This window comes from Helianthus annuus, chromosome 9, assembly GCF_002127325.2.
Source record: "Helianthus annuus cultivar XRQ/B chromosome 9, HanXRQr2.0-SUNRISE, whole genome shotgun sequence".
In the NCBI taxonomy this organism is placed as follows: Eukaryota; Viridiplantae; Streptophyta; class Magnoliopsida; order Asterales; family Asteraceae; genus Helianthus; species Helianthus annuus.
In genome coordinates, this window is record NC_035441.2 from 139,561,063 (window position 1) to 139,573,305 (window position 12,243).

The window sequence follows — 12,243 nt, forward strand, 5'->3', positions numbered from 1 at the left end:
AAAAGAGAGGATGTTTTCTGCCTGGTAAAAGGGAGACATCTTCAAGTCAGGCGATATTTGAGGTAATTTTGATGCCAGTCAACTTGTCTTTTTATTCCGGTCATAAGTCCTATGATTGGGTTGTTAATCTATGAACACCGAAAGTGAATTTTGTGGGAAGTGCCAGTTGTCAGGCGTCTAGACTTGAGTTCTCGAACTCGATTTTTGTACTCGTGACAAAAACTCAGGTAGGTAGGTTGTGGCGGTGTACCCGCCCTACCCGGATGAACTCGCAACTACTTTGGGGTGGCTGAGTAAGGTGCCCTCTCCACCTAATGCAATGTTTTTTTTTTGAAAGGTAAATTTCATTAACACAAAAGCCGACCCAAGCCGGGCCGACAACAAAACAGCACTACACGATTACATATTTACAAAAGAAGTCCACTCCCTCCACTCCAACCCTTTGTGTTTCGATCTGTTAGAAAACCATAAAAAACCCAAAGCTTTAATCTCGCTAAGAATACTATCTATTCTAATAGGAGAATTAGAAAATTTGGCATTGTTCCTAGCACGCCACAGGCTCCCGCAAACGATCATTAAAATACCTTGCATCGCGTCCTTCTTCTTCTCCGACAAATTGAGGTCTTTGTAGAAAGTATGGAGGACCTTGAGAGAGAAGGCGTAAATATTGGGAATTTTAACCCATGAGCTGATTCCATTCCAAACATTCGAGGCTATAAAGCAAGCACTAAACACATGTTCGACTGTTTCTTCTTCCGAGTTACACATAGGGCATATAGAATCTCCAATACCAACGTTTCTTTTCTTTAATGCTTCAGCCGTAGGGACTCTATCCATCTCCATCCTCCAAGTGTGTATGTTGACTTTGGCAGGAACCCATTTACACCAGTCTATTACAAAAGAGTTATCCTGCACAACTTCCTCTTTCAACATCCTTTTCACGGTTTTCACTAAAAACAAACCTGCCGAATTGGCGCTCCATTTCCATCGATCCTTAACAGTCGAAACCTGAACACCAGTTAATGATGACATCATCTGACCGAAGTTTGACTGCAAACCCGCAGCGGACAATTCCGACTTCTAGCACCATTGATAAAGAACCTCGCTACCATGTTGTTGTATTCTCTCAGCCACCTTGCACTTCGGGCATGTTTGGCTAAGCTTTTTGAAACAACTTATTGACTTATTGGCTTTTTGAAAGTTATAAGCTCTAGATGATGTTTGGCAATGAGCTTGTATGTGAGGGGAAAATGACTTTTCCAAAAAGTCACTCCATACTAATGTTTCCAAAAAGCCAATAAGTCAATGACTTTTCCAAAGGTTACTATTTTCCGTCTTATACCTCCATCCCCATTTTGCTAAAAGAGACGTATTCACAACTTGCAATTTGGTCAATCCCAAGCCTCCATTTTTCTTATGACGTGTGACCTTTTCCCAAGCAACCCAGTGCATTTTTCTTTCTTCCAAAGAGCCTCCCCACGGGAATTTTTTTATCATAGATTCTAAGTCGGCAATCACTTTCTTAGGCGCTTTGTAGAGCGAGAAGTAATATGATGGTAAACTTTCCATGACCAATTTGATTAAAACCACCCTACCACTGATAGAAAGAAGATGAGACTTCCATTTAGAGAGACGAGCACGGAAAAGTTCAAAAACCAGTTGCCAGTTGGAAACCCGGTTCATATTGGCTCCGACTTTAAGACCGAGATACTTGAAAGGTGGGCAATCCGGTTTGCAACCCACAATACTAGCCATCCCCCCAACTTCCTCCAAGCCCACTCCAATACCATAGAGGTTTGACTTGTCGATGTTAATTTTTAGACCCGAGCTTAAGTGGAAGCAACGAAGGATTCTTACAACATTCACCACTTCATTTCTTAACCAATCTTCCATCATAATAGCGTCGTCCTCGTATAATAGATGAGTGATGGTCGGACCATTATTAGAAGTCTTGATTCCTCTAATAATATCCGCCTCCTTCGCGTTATCGATCATACAAGAAAGGGCCTCCATCACAACCAGAAAAAGAAACGGAGAAAGCGGATCCCCTTGTCTCATACCTTTTTCACATCTGAAAGTGAAAGTAGGCGATCCATTGACCAACACCGAAGAATTAGCCGACTTAAGAATACCCATGATCCATTTGCACCACTTGTCATGAAATCCCATCTGTTGGAGAATGTTCACCACGAAGTTCCAATTAACATTATCATATGCTTTGTCAAAATCAAGTTTGAGAATGAAAGCTTTTGATTTCTTCTTTTTAGTCCACGAAATAAGCTCATTGACAATAAGGGGACCATCCAGAATAAATCTGCCTCTGAGAAAAGCCGATTGAGAATCCGAGATAACTCCATCCAACACCGTCCTCATTCGGTTAGTAAGAACTTTTGAAATCACCTTACTTATCACACCAACCAGATTGATGAGCCTGTAATTATTAAGAGAAACTGGATCTGCTACCTTAGGAACGAGGGCAATAAAAGAAGCCCCACTTCCTAAAGTAATGTCGCCATAATTATAGAACCAGTCAAAAACTTTAGCAAAGTCATCTTTGAATAACTCCCAGAAATGTTTAATGAATCTAAAATTCATCCCATCCAGAATTAAGAGAAACCGGATCTTCTACCTTGGGAACGAGGGCAATAAAAGAAGCCCCACTTCCTAAAGTAATGTCGCCATAATTATAGAACCAGTCAAAAACTTTAGCAAAGTCATCTTTGAATAACTCCCAGAAATGTTTAATGAATCTAAAATTCATCGCATCCGGACCTGGAGCCCTATCATCCCCACAATAAAAAACGGCATCTTTAATTTCTTGGTCAGAGAAAGGATCAATCAAGAGATTACTTTCCGCTTCCGTGATCTTCTTAATGTTGTTACACATCGTCACTAGCCCGATGGAACAAGAATCTTTAAATTTGTCACGAAAAAATGAAAGGACTTGTTTCTTTATTATCGACGGTTTCGAGCACCACACTCTGTTGACATTGAGGCCGTGGATAGAATTTGTTGCTTTTCTACTATTAACCATTGCGTGGAAGAACATGGAGTTCTCGTCACCCTCAAAAGCCCACTTCGAACGAGCTCTTTGCTTAAGATCTGAATTCTTTCTATAATCCCCTTCTCTAACAATTTTTTTGTTTTCTGCCAAAATCCATTCCTCTTCTTCCGAGAGATCTCTAGACTCCATTTCGTTCTCCAAAACCTCCAACTCCGCTAACGCCAAATTTTCACTTTCTTTTTCTTTTGACAAAAACTCATCCCTCCAAACCTTGAAGCGAGATCTAATATGAGCAAACTTAGGTGTGAGACTAGCGTCAGGGGGGCCAAACTGAACAAAACTATGTTTAGCAAGCAATTTAGATGCGTAAAAACCTCTTTCTCATCAAAAGACAATATCAATTCAAGAGAACTAAACAATAAAATTATTATTATAATTGTTATTAAATGTCGATTATAGAAATAAATTACATGCGTAAGAAATACTAAGAGCGTCAAAATTTTTTACGGGTTTGTAACACTATGATATTGAATAATACCCATCTAACCAGTCTAGGCCTGTAAATGAACTGAAAGAACATGAACAGAGCCATGTTAATCTTCGTTCATTTAACTTTAACCAAACACGAACATATAATCGAACACATTTTTTTCTTGATGTTTGTTTATTAAGAAAATGGTCATGTTCGTGTTCGTTTAAAACCTAAACGAACAGCACGAGCGTAGAACGAACATAAACAAACGAAATAATTTAACAAATAATAAACAACACAAATGAACAAAATTGAGTAAACATAAAAGAGCATAAAGTAATTTTTTACATAAATTAGTGCTTAGTTAAAATAAATTAAATTGGAAAACCCATTTTTATTACCAGAGAGCCCAATTACCAATTAGTTATATGTATATAAGTAGTAGAAAGTTCCCTTTATGTTTAATATTTATATAAATATAACATTTTTTGAACGGCCAACAAACTCAATCCCGAGCACTCTCGGGGCACCCACTGGACAAACGGAGTACTCCGAGAGTAACCCGAGTCCACCACCAATTCCGGGGAAAACCCGGTAACCCACACGCCTGTAGGCACGACAGTAAAATTACCGGTAAAACCCGTTTGACTCAAGGATCCAACCCAGGGTTCCCTGGGTCTCCTATCATTGCCCACCAGTGCCTCATTCTGCACCAAGTGGGAGTCGAACATGCATCTCTCAAGAGAAATACAAGCCCTGCACCACTTGATCTAGAGATCATTGGCTATATAAATATAACTAATAATGTATTTAAATTGAACGAACATATTTGAACGAACATAAACAAATATTAATAAACGAACAAACGAACATAAATGAACGAATATAAACGAACGTTCATGAACATAAATGAACGAATATAACGTGTGTTCATGTTTGTTTGTTTTATTAAATGAATAAAAAATTGTGTTCATGTTCGTTCATTTATTAAATAAACGAATATAAACGAATTTTCCGCCAAACAAGCGCATAAACAATTGATTAACGTTCAATTCATTTATATTCACCCAAACTGAAGAGAATACCACCTGTTTACCATTCTAACTTATATCATTGTACTTTAGAAAGACGTGCAAGTAACAAGAGATATACTATGAATACACCACTCAAATATTCAAATTATATATTTGTCTCAGTTTTCTTTTGTTTTTTCTTTAAAAGACGCTTGCCAACAAATGGCAAAATACACAACAATCATTTTCCATTTTCCTAGCTTCATCGACTAGTTGCACCTGGATGTATTCTTAGGTCACAATCATGATTTTTGTCGTTTTATTTGATAATCAAGAACAATTAAAATATTATATTTACATGATATATTATATACTTCGTATGTGTAATGAGATCACGTCCTTGATGAGTGATCTTGATCCAGCGCGCTATGGGGCATCAAACACCGCCCTTTGAGGCATTAGTGAATGAAGAAGGAAGGTGGGCCTTATGTCCTTTCAACCAACTTTTTTTTGACCGGTCAATAAATAGGGAAAATTACCAACATGTAACTTAACGAACCAACATTATCAAATTGTCACTCTCAAGCCCCCTTGGACGGACTCCTGCACCATGGGAGAAGTCCATTTGTCACTTAAAGAGTCCATGTATGAGGAGCTGACACGTGTCCGACATAAAGGTTGGCTGACTCCTCCTATTGCTCGGCGGACTCCTCCCATTTTGGCTGACTCCTCCCATTTTGGGTGACTCTTCCGAAGCGTCATGGACGCTTCCGAAGCGTCATGGACGCTTCCGAAGCGTCATGGACGCTTCCGAAGCGTCATGGACGCTTCCGAAGCGTCATGAACTCTTCCGAAGCGTCATGGACTCTTCCGACATAAAGGTTGGCTGACTCGTCCCATTTTGGCTGACTCCTCCCATTGCTCGGCGGACTCCTCCCATTTTAGCTGACTCCTCCCATTGCTTGGCGAACTCCTCCCATTTTGGCTGACTTCTCCCATTGCTTGGCGAACTCCTCCCGTTGCTCAGCGGACTCCTCCCATGGATGGACTATAAACGATTGTTACAATATTTTTATAATGTTTTTTTTTTAATATTTTTGTACCGTTTTTTAATGTTTAAATTTTACTATTCTACTTTAAATAATATACTTTTACTAATATACATTTTTACTCTATTTTATTTTCATTTAGTTTGTTTTTTCTTTAAGAGTTAATTACTGTTTTCGTCCCTGTGGTTTGTCAAAAATCACAATTTCAATCCATTAGTTTAAAATTGCGATTTCAGTTCCTTTGGTTTCACTTTCGTAACCATTTCAGTCCATCTCGTAACCATTTCAGTCCCTGTACTAACAGAAAAATGGATTGAAATAGTTACGAAAGTGAAACCACATGTATTGAAATGGTTACTAAAGTGAAACCACAGGGACTGAAATCGCAATTTTTAAACTAATGGACTGAAATAGTGATTTTTGACAAACCACAGGAACAAAAACAGTAATTAACTCTTTCTTTAATAATCTTAAAAAAAACTAAGTAGACAGGTGCGTTTAGTATTTTGCTTGATGTATCGATATAATTTTGCTGAAAACATGGTTGTATTTAAAGTAAACTAATTTTAGGAACTTTAAATAATATAAGCCTTTAACCCGTTTAATTTTCATTTAACTTGATTTTTTTTCTAATAACCTAAGTTCGTTAACTTTAAAAAAAAGTTGAATACGTCAGTATGTTTATTTCTATTTTTGTCTTAGTTTGGTATTTTCTTAATAATGTATGTTTTTTTTTATTTTCATTATTATATACTACATTAGATTTTGGGGAATTGGCCTGTAATAATCCCACCTGGACCTTATTGGCCATTAATAATCCCATCTCAGAATATTTCTCCCACCAGTCCCACCTTTCACCTATTTTTCCTACAATGGTCCCACGTTAAAAAAACTTAACGGAGTTAAGCTTTTTTCCAAATTACAAACAGATTTTTTAGGGCTTTTGATTAGAACGACGATACGAGTCCATTGGTGTAAAACTTGCCTCGAAACGATGAGTGACTTGATTTTGGTTAATTGGAAATTTAAACACCCGAATTAAAGCGCCGTTTTCATCGTTTGGAGCACCGTTTCGAGGCAAGTTATACATCAATGGACTCGTATCGTCGTTCTAATCAAAAGCCCTAAAAAATCTGTTTGTAATTTGGAAAAAAGATTAACTCCGTTAAGTTTTTTTAACGGGGGACCATTGTAGGAAAAATAGGTGAAAGGTGGGACTGTTGGGGGGAATATTCTGAGGTGGGATTATTAATGGCCAATAAGGTCTAGGTAGGATTATTACAGGCCAATTTCCCTAAGATTTTTTGAGCAGGTTTTCATTATTATACATTATAATAGATATTATACAATATATGGTTTATGATTTTCTGAGATAAATAAAATAATAAAATTATGAGTATTGCTTAATTTAGGGAGGAGTGCACTGACGCTTCGAAAGAGTCCACTAACGCTTCAGAAGACTTCATGACGCTTCGGAAGAGTCAACCAAAATGGGAGGAGTCAGCTAAAATGGGAGGAGTCCGCCGAGCAATGGGAGGAGTCAACCAACCTTTATGTCGGACACGTGTCAGCTCCTCATACATGGACTCTTCAAGTGACAAATGGACTCCTCCCATGGTGCAGGGGTCCGTCCAAGGGGGCTTGAGAGTGACAATTTGGTAATGTTGATTGGTCAAATGACAATTTGGTAATTTTCCACAATAAATACTATACAAGCCCGACCACCTAGTAAAACCTATCACTGAAAGACCACTTACGCCTTGCGAACACAGACAATGTTGGTGATCAAGCCCACCCACCATTTTAGGGTAAATCTATCACTCGAAGGTTCATTATGAGAAAACTCCTGACCCACCTGAAAAATATTGCATTAAGTGAGACTCTATCCTATGACCTCCACATTGAAAGATTATTGGGTGCTTCGTTGATGAAAGACTTATTGACCTTTTCAACCAATTAGACTACATCTTTTCAATGTCTTTTTCTTTATTCATTTGATTAAAATATTATTTTAATAACTGATAGATGGTCAAAACTTGTGAAACCATTATATAACAAAAAGTGAATGATATCTCATGCCTTTATGACAAACAGGTGAAACCATAGCCTAAGAGGCTGTTTGTTTGCCTCTTAATGAGACTCTTAATGGTTTAAACATCTTATTTGTTCAGCATTTAATGGTTCCGACTGTTTGTTTCGCGAGCAAATATCTGAATGGTTCAGACATTTGACTCTCAATGGTTAAGCATTTTTAGGTCACAATCATGATTTTTATCATTTTATTTGATAATCAAGAACAATTAAAATATTATATTTACATGATATATTATATACTTCGTATGTGTAATGAGATCACGTCCCTAATGAGTGATGTTGATCCAGCACGCTATGGGGTATCAAACACCGCCCTTTGCACGCTATGGGGCATCAAACACCGCCCTTTGAGGCATTAGTGAATGAAGAAGGAAGGTGGGCCCCATGTCCTTTCAACCAACTTTTTTTTGATCGGTCAATAAATAGGGAAAATTACCAACATGTAACTTAACCAACCAACATTACCAAATTGTCACTCTCAAGCCCCCTTGGACGGACTCATGCACCATGGGAGAAGTCCATTTGTCACTTAAAGAGTCCATGTATGAGGAGCTGACACGTGTCTGACATAAAGGTTGGCTGACTCCTCCTATTGCTCGGCGGACTCCTCCCATTTTGGCTGACTCCTCCCATTTTGGGTGACTCTTCCGAAGCGTCAGTGGACTCTTTCGAAGCGTCATTGACTCTTCCGAAGCGTCATGGACTCTTCCGAAGCGTCATGGACTCTTCCGAAGCGTCATGGACTCTTCCGACGTAAAGGTTGGCTGACTCGTCCCATTTTGGCTGACTCCTCCCATTGCTCGGCGGACTCCTCCCATTTTAGCTGACTCCTCCCATTGCTCGGCGAACTCCTCCCATTTTGACTGACTTCTCCCATTGCTTGGCGGACTCCTCCCGTTGCTCGGCGGACTCCTCCCATGGATGGACTATAAACGATTGTTACAATATTTTTATAATGTTTTTTTTAATATTTTCGTACCGTTTTTTAATGTTTAAATTTTACTATTCTACTTTAAATAATATACTTTTACTAATATACATTTTTACTCTATTTTATTTTCATTTAGTTTGTTTTTTCTTTAATAATCTTTTAAAAAAAGCTAAGTAGACAGCTGCGTTTAGTATTTTGCTTGATGTATCGATATAATTTTGCTGAAAACATTAAAGTAAACTAATTTTAGGAACTTTAAATAATATAAGCCTTTAACCCGTTTAATTTTCATTTAACTTGATTTTTTTTCTAATAACTTAAGTTCGTTAACTTTAAAAAAAAGTTGAATACGTAAGTATGTTTATTTTTATTTTTGTCGTAGTTTGGTGTTTTCTTAATAATGTATGTTTTTTTATTTTTATTATTATATACTACATTAGATTTTTTGAGCATGTTTTCACTATTATACAGTATAATAGATATTATACAATATCTGGTTTATGATTTTCTGAGATAAATAAAATAATAAATTATGAGTATTGCTTAATTTAGGGAGGAGTGCACTGACGCTTTGGAAGAGTCCACTGACGCTTCAGAAGACTTCATGACGCTTCGGAAGAGTCAACCAAAATGGGAGGAGTCAACTAAAATGGGAGGAGTCCGCCGAGCAATGGGAGGAGTCAACCAACCTTTATGTCGACACGTGTCAGCTCCTCATACATGGACTCTTCAAGTGACAAATGGACTTCTCCCATGGTGCAGGAGTCCGTCCAAGGGGGCTTGAGGGTGACAATTTGGTAATGTTGATTGGTCAAGTGACAATTTGGTAATTTTTCACAATAAATACTATACAAGCCCGACCACCTAGTCAAACCTATCGCCGAAAGACCACTTACGCCTTGCGAACACAGACAATGTTGGTGATCAACCCCACCCACCATTTTAGGGTAAACCTATCACTCGAAGGTTCACTATGAGAAAACTCCTGACCCACCTGAAAAATATTACATTAAGTGAGACTCTATCCCATGACCTCCACATTTAAAGATTATTGGGTGCTTCGTTGATGAAGGACTTATAGACCTTTTCAACCAATTAGACTACATCTTTTCAATGTCTTTTTCTTTAATTCATTTGATTAAAATATTATTTTAATAACTGATAGATGGTCAAAACTTGTGAAACCATTATATAACAAAAAGTGAATGATATCTCATGCCTTTATGACACACAGGTGAAACCATAGCCTAAGAGGCTGTTTGTTTGCCTCTTAATGAGACTCTTAATGGTTTAAACATCTTATTTGTTCAGCATTTAATGGTTCAAACTGTTTGTTTCGCGAGCAAATATCTGAATGATTCAGACATTTGACTCTGAATGTTGACTCTGAATGGTTAAGCATTATATTGAGTCTGAATAATTAATGCATCTAATCTGAATTGGTCAGACATCTGTCTCTGAATGGTTAAGCATTATACAAGCTCTTAATGGTTCAAACCTCTTACTGCTTAAGCACTTAACCATTCAGAAGTTGTCAAACAGCCCCTAAGTATAAGAGCATTCACATCTATTCCATCAAATTCTGTGTGTGAAGTTTTTATAATATAAAGAGTATAAAAATTGATTGTGAGTGGAGGAGAGAGAAAATGTTACTGTTCATCTGTATATTTGGAGGAATTTTATTCACCCATATAATTTTTTAATATATTTTAGTATGTAACAATCACTTTATAACGTAACAAATAACAACAATAATAATAATTGTTCGTTACAATTATAACCCGGCTTTTGACATCTCCATTTATATAAACAAAATCTTCCGACTGTTCTCTCCCACGTCTCAAAACTGTTTGTTGTTTCAACTTTCAGACGGACGGTTGGCTTCTCTCCTTTAAAACTACTCAATTTACTATCTTCTTCATCCTCCAATCAACCTTCATCTTCAAAACATTAATATGGCAATAGATCTCTACTCAGATACCACCATGACAACAACAAGCCCCAGAATCTCCTTCTCATACGACCTCTCCCAAAACGACACCGTTCCAGTCGAACAGCTTCTCCGATCACTCTCATCCTCAAGCGTCGACTTCAATTTCTGCGTTCAACAAAACTCCGACCTTCCTCACGCTTCCATGGCCGACGAGCTTTTTTACAACGGTAAAATCTTACCAACACAAGAAGTCAGATCCAAAACGACGTCGTTGTTGTCGCATCCACCGCCCCCGAAACATGAGCATTCACGATCGCCTGCAGTGACGTCGTCATTGGAGTTAGAAGATGAAGAGGTTAATATGAAACAACATAATAATAATAATAACAATACGAAGTCGTTTTGGGGGTTTAAGAGGAGTAGTAGTTGTGGGAATGGATATGCACGGAGTTTATGTCCGATTGCGTTGTTGTCTCGTAGTCATTCAACTGGATCTTCTTCTACTAGCTCCAAGCGATCGTCGTGTTCGAAAGAGGTTTTGTTTCAGAAACCGAATAGAAGTTTTCAGAAACCGGTTCCGGCTTCGGCTTCTCAGAAGCCTCCGTTGAGGAAAAGTGGTTACGGGTATGGAACCGGGAGCGGGAATGGAATTCGGGTGAACCCGGTTTTGAATTTGGGGTTCGGGTCGTTTTTTAGTAGTAATAGTAAGAATAAAAATAAAAAGTGATAAATAATGTTACAAGTTATTGGTGTCAAGAAGAATAGGAGTAACATTTATCATAAAAAAGTTGTTATTAATGTTAACTGATTGGGTGTTAGGATTAGGATGTGTGGGGTGGGTGGGTGGGGGTGGGGGTGGGGTGAAGAAGATAATTGAAGGCACATGCAATTCAGGGTTTTGCAAATAACAGGTAAGATCGCTTTCGTGGGTTTGTCCCTGTGTACCGTTTTGTTTTGCTTTACTTTACTTTTAGGTGACTTTTTCATCTCTTCAAATCCATAATGATATTATAAATTATTAGGATTTGTATAGTGTGGATGCTTATTGTATTTGGTTTTCTTTTGTTTGTAATCATTAACATTGGTTTTCACTTTTTATAATATCTTTGATTTCTATGTGTTGTAGCTTCTTGTATTTAACTATATTTTATATTCGTTAGAATTTAAATACCAACTGTCTATTATCTCTAAAGTCATGCGGATTCAAGTTTTACAAAGTGAGGCGTGAATAGATTTCAGGATATGATATTAAGGTGTGTGTTACGTAAAAAGGATAGAACTCCATGTGTCTTCCCTGTAATCGTGTGATAAAGTTAAAGTAGATAGTCAATTTTGTTGGTGTGGTTGTTGGTTATACAAAGAGAAAAGTTATATGACATGAGTAAGTAACATGCATATATATACCAAAAATGAACATGTGATATTCAAGTATAACAAACTATTAATGGAATTCTTTGGTTTTTTTTATTGGACAAATTTAAGGGGTCAAGGGTAAATTTTAAAACTTGAGGGCACTATTTGAAAAAGATCGTACATAACTACATTTTTTTTTTTTTTGAATGGCTCAGCGGAACACACCTAGACGAAGTACCTCCGCCCCCCGGGATCGACCCCCGGGCCCCCCCTAAGGTCCAGCCCACACCAGCTTTCGACCGGCTGGTAGTCGACCCCTTAGCTCACCCGTGCGGGAAAACCGCTCTAGCCCGGGATCGAACCCGTGACCAGAGGGTAAAACCCTCACACCTCC

General features: G+C 37.9%; 2 protein-coding genes across 2 annotated transcripts; one reads left to right on the top strand and one right to left on the bottom strand.

Annotated features, from left to right (window-relative positions):
- Positions 1-399: 399 nt before the first annotated feature.
- Positions 400-1,032, bottom strand: LOC110887900. The gene has a single exon (XM_022135460.1). The coding sequence runs from the start codon at positions 1,030-1,032 to the stop codon at positions 400-402; it is 633 nt and encodes a 210-aa protein (XP_021991152.1).
- A 9,486-nt stretch (positions 1,033-10,518) lies between these two features.
- On the top strand, positions 10,519-11,223 carry LOC110887901. Its single transcript, XM_022135461.1, has one exon. The coding sequence runs from the start codon at positions 10,519-10,521 to the stop codon at positions 11,221-11,223; it is 705 nt and encodes a 234-aa protein (XP_021991153.1).
- The last annotated feature ends 1,020 nt before the right edge of the window (positions 11,224-12,243 follow it).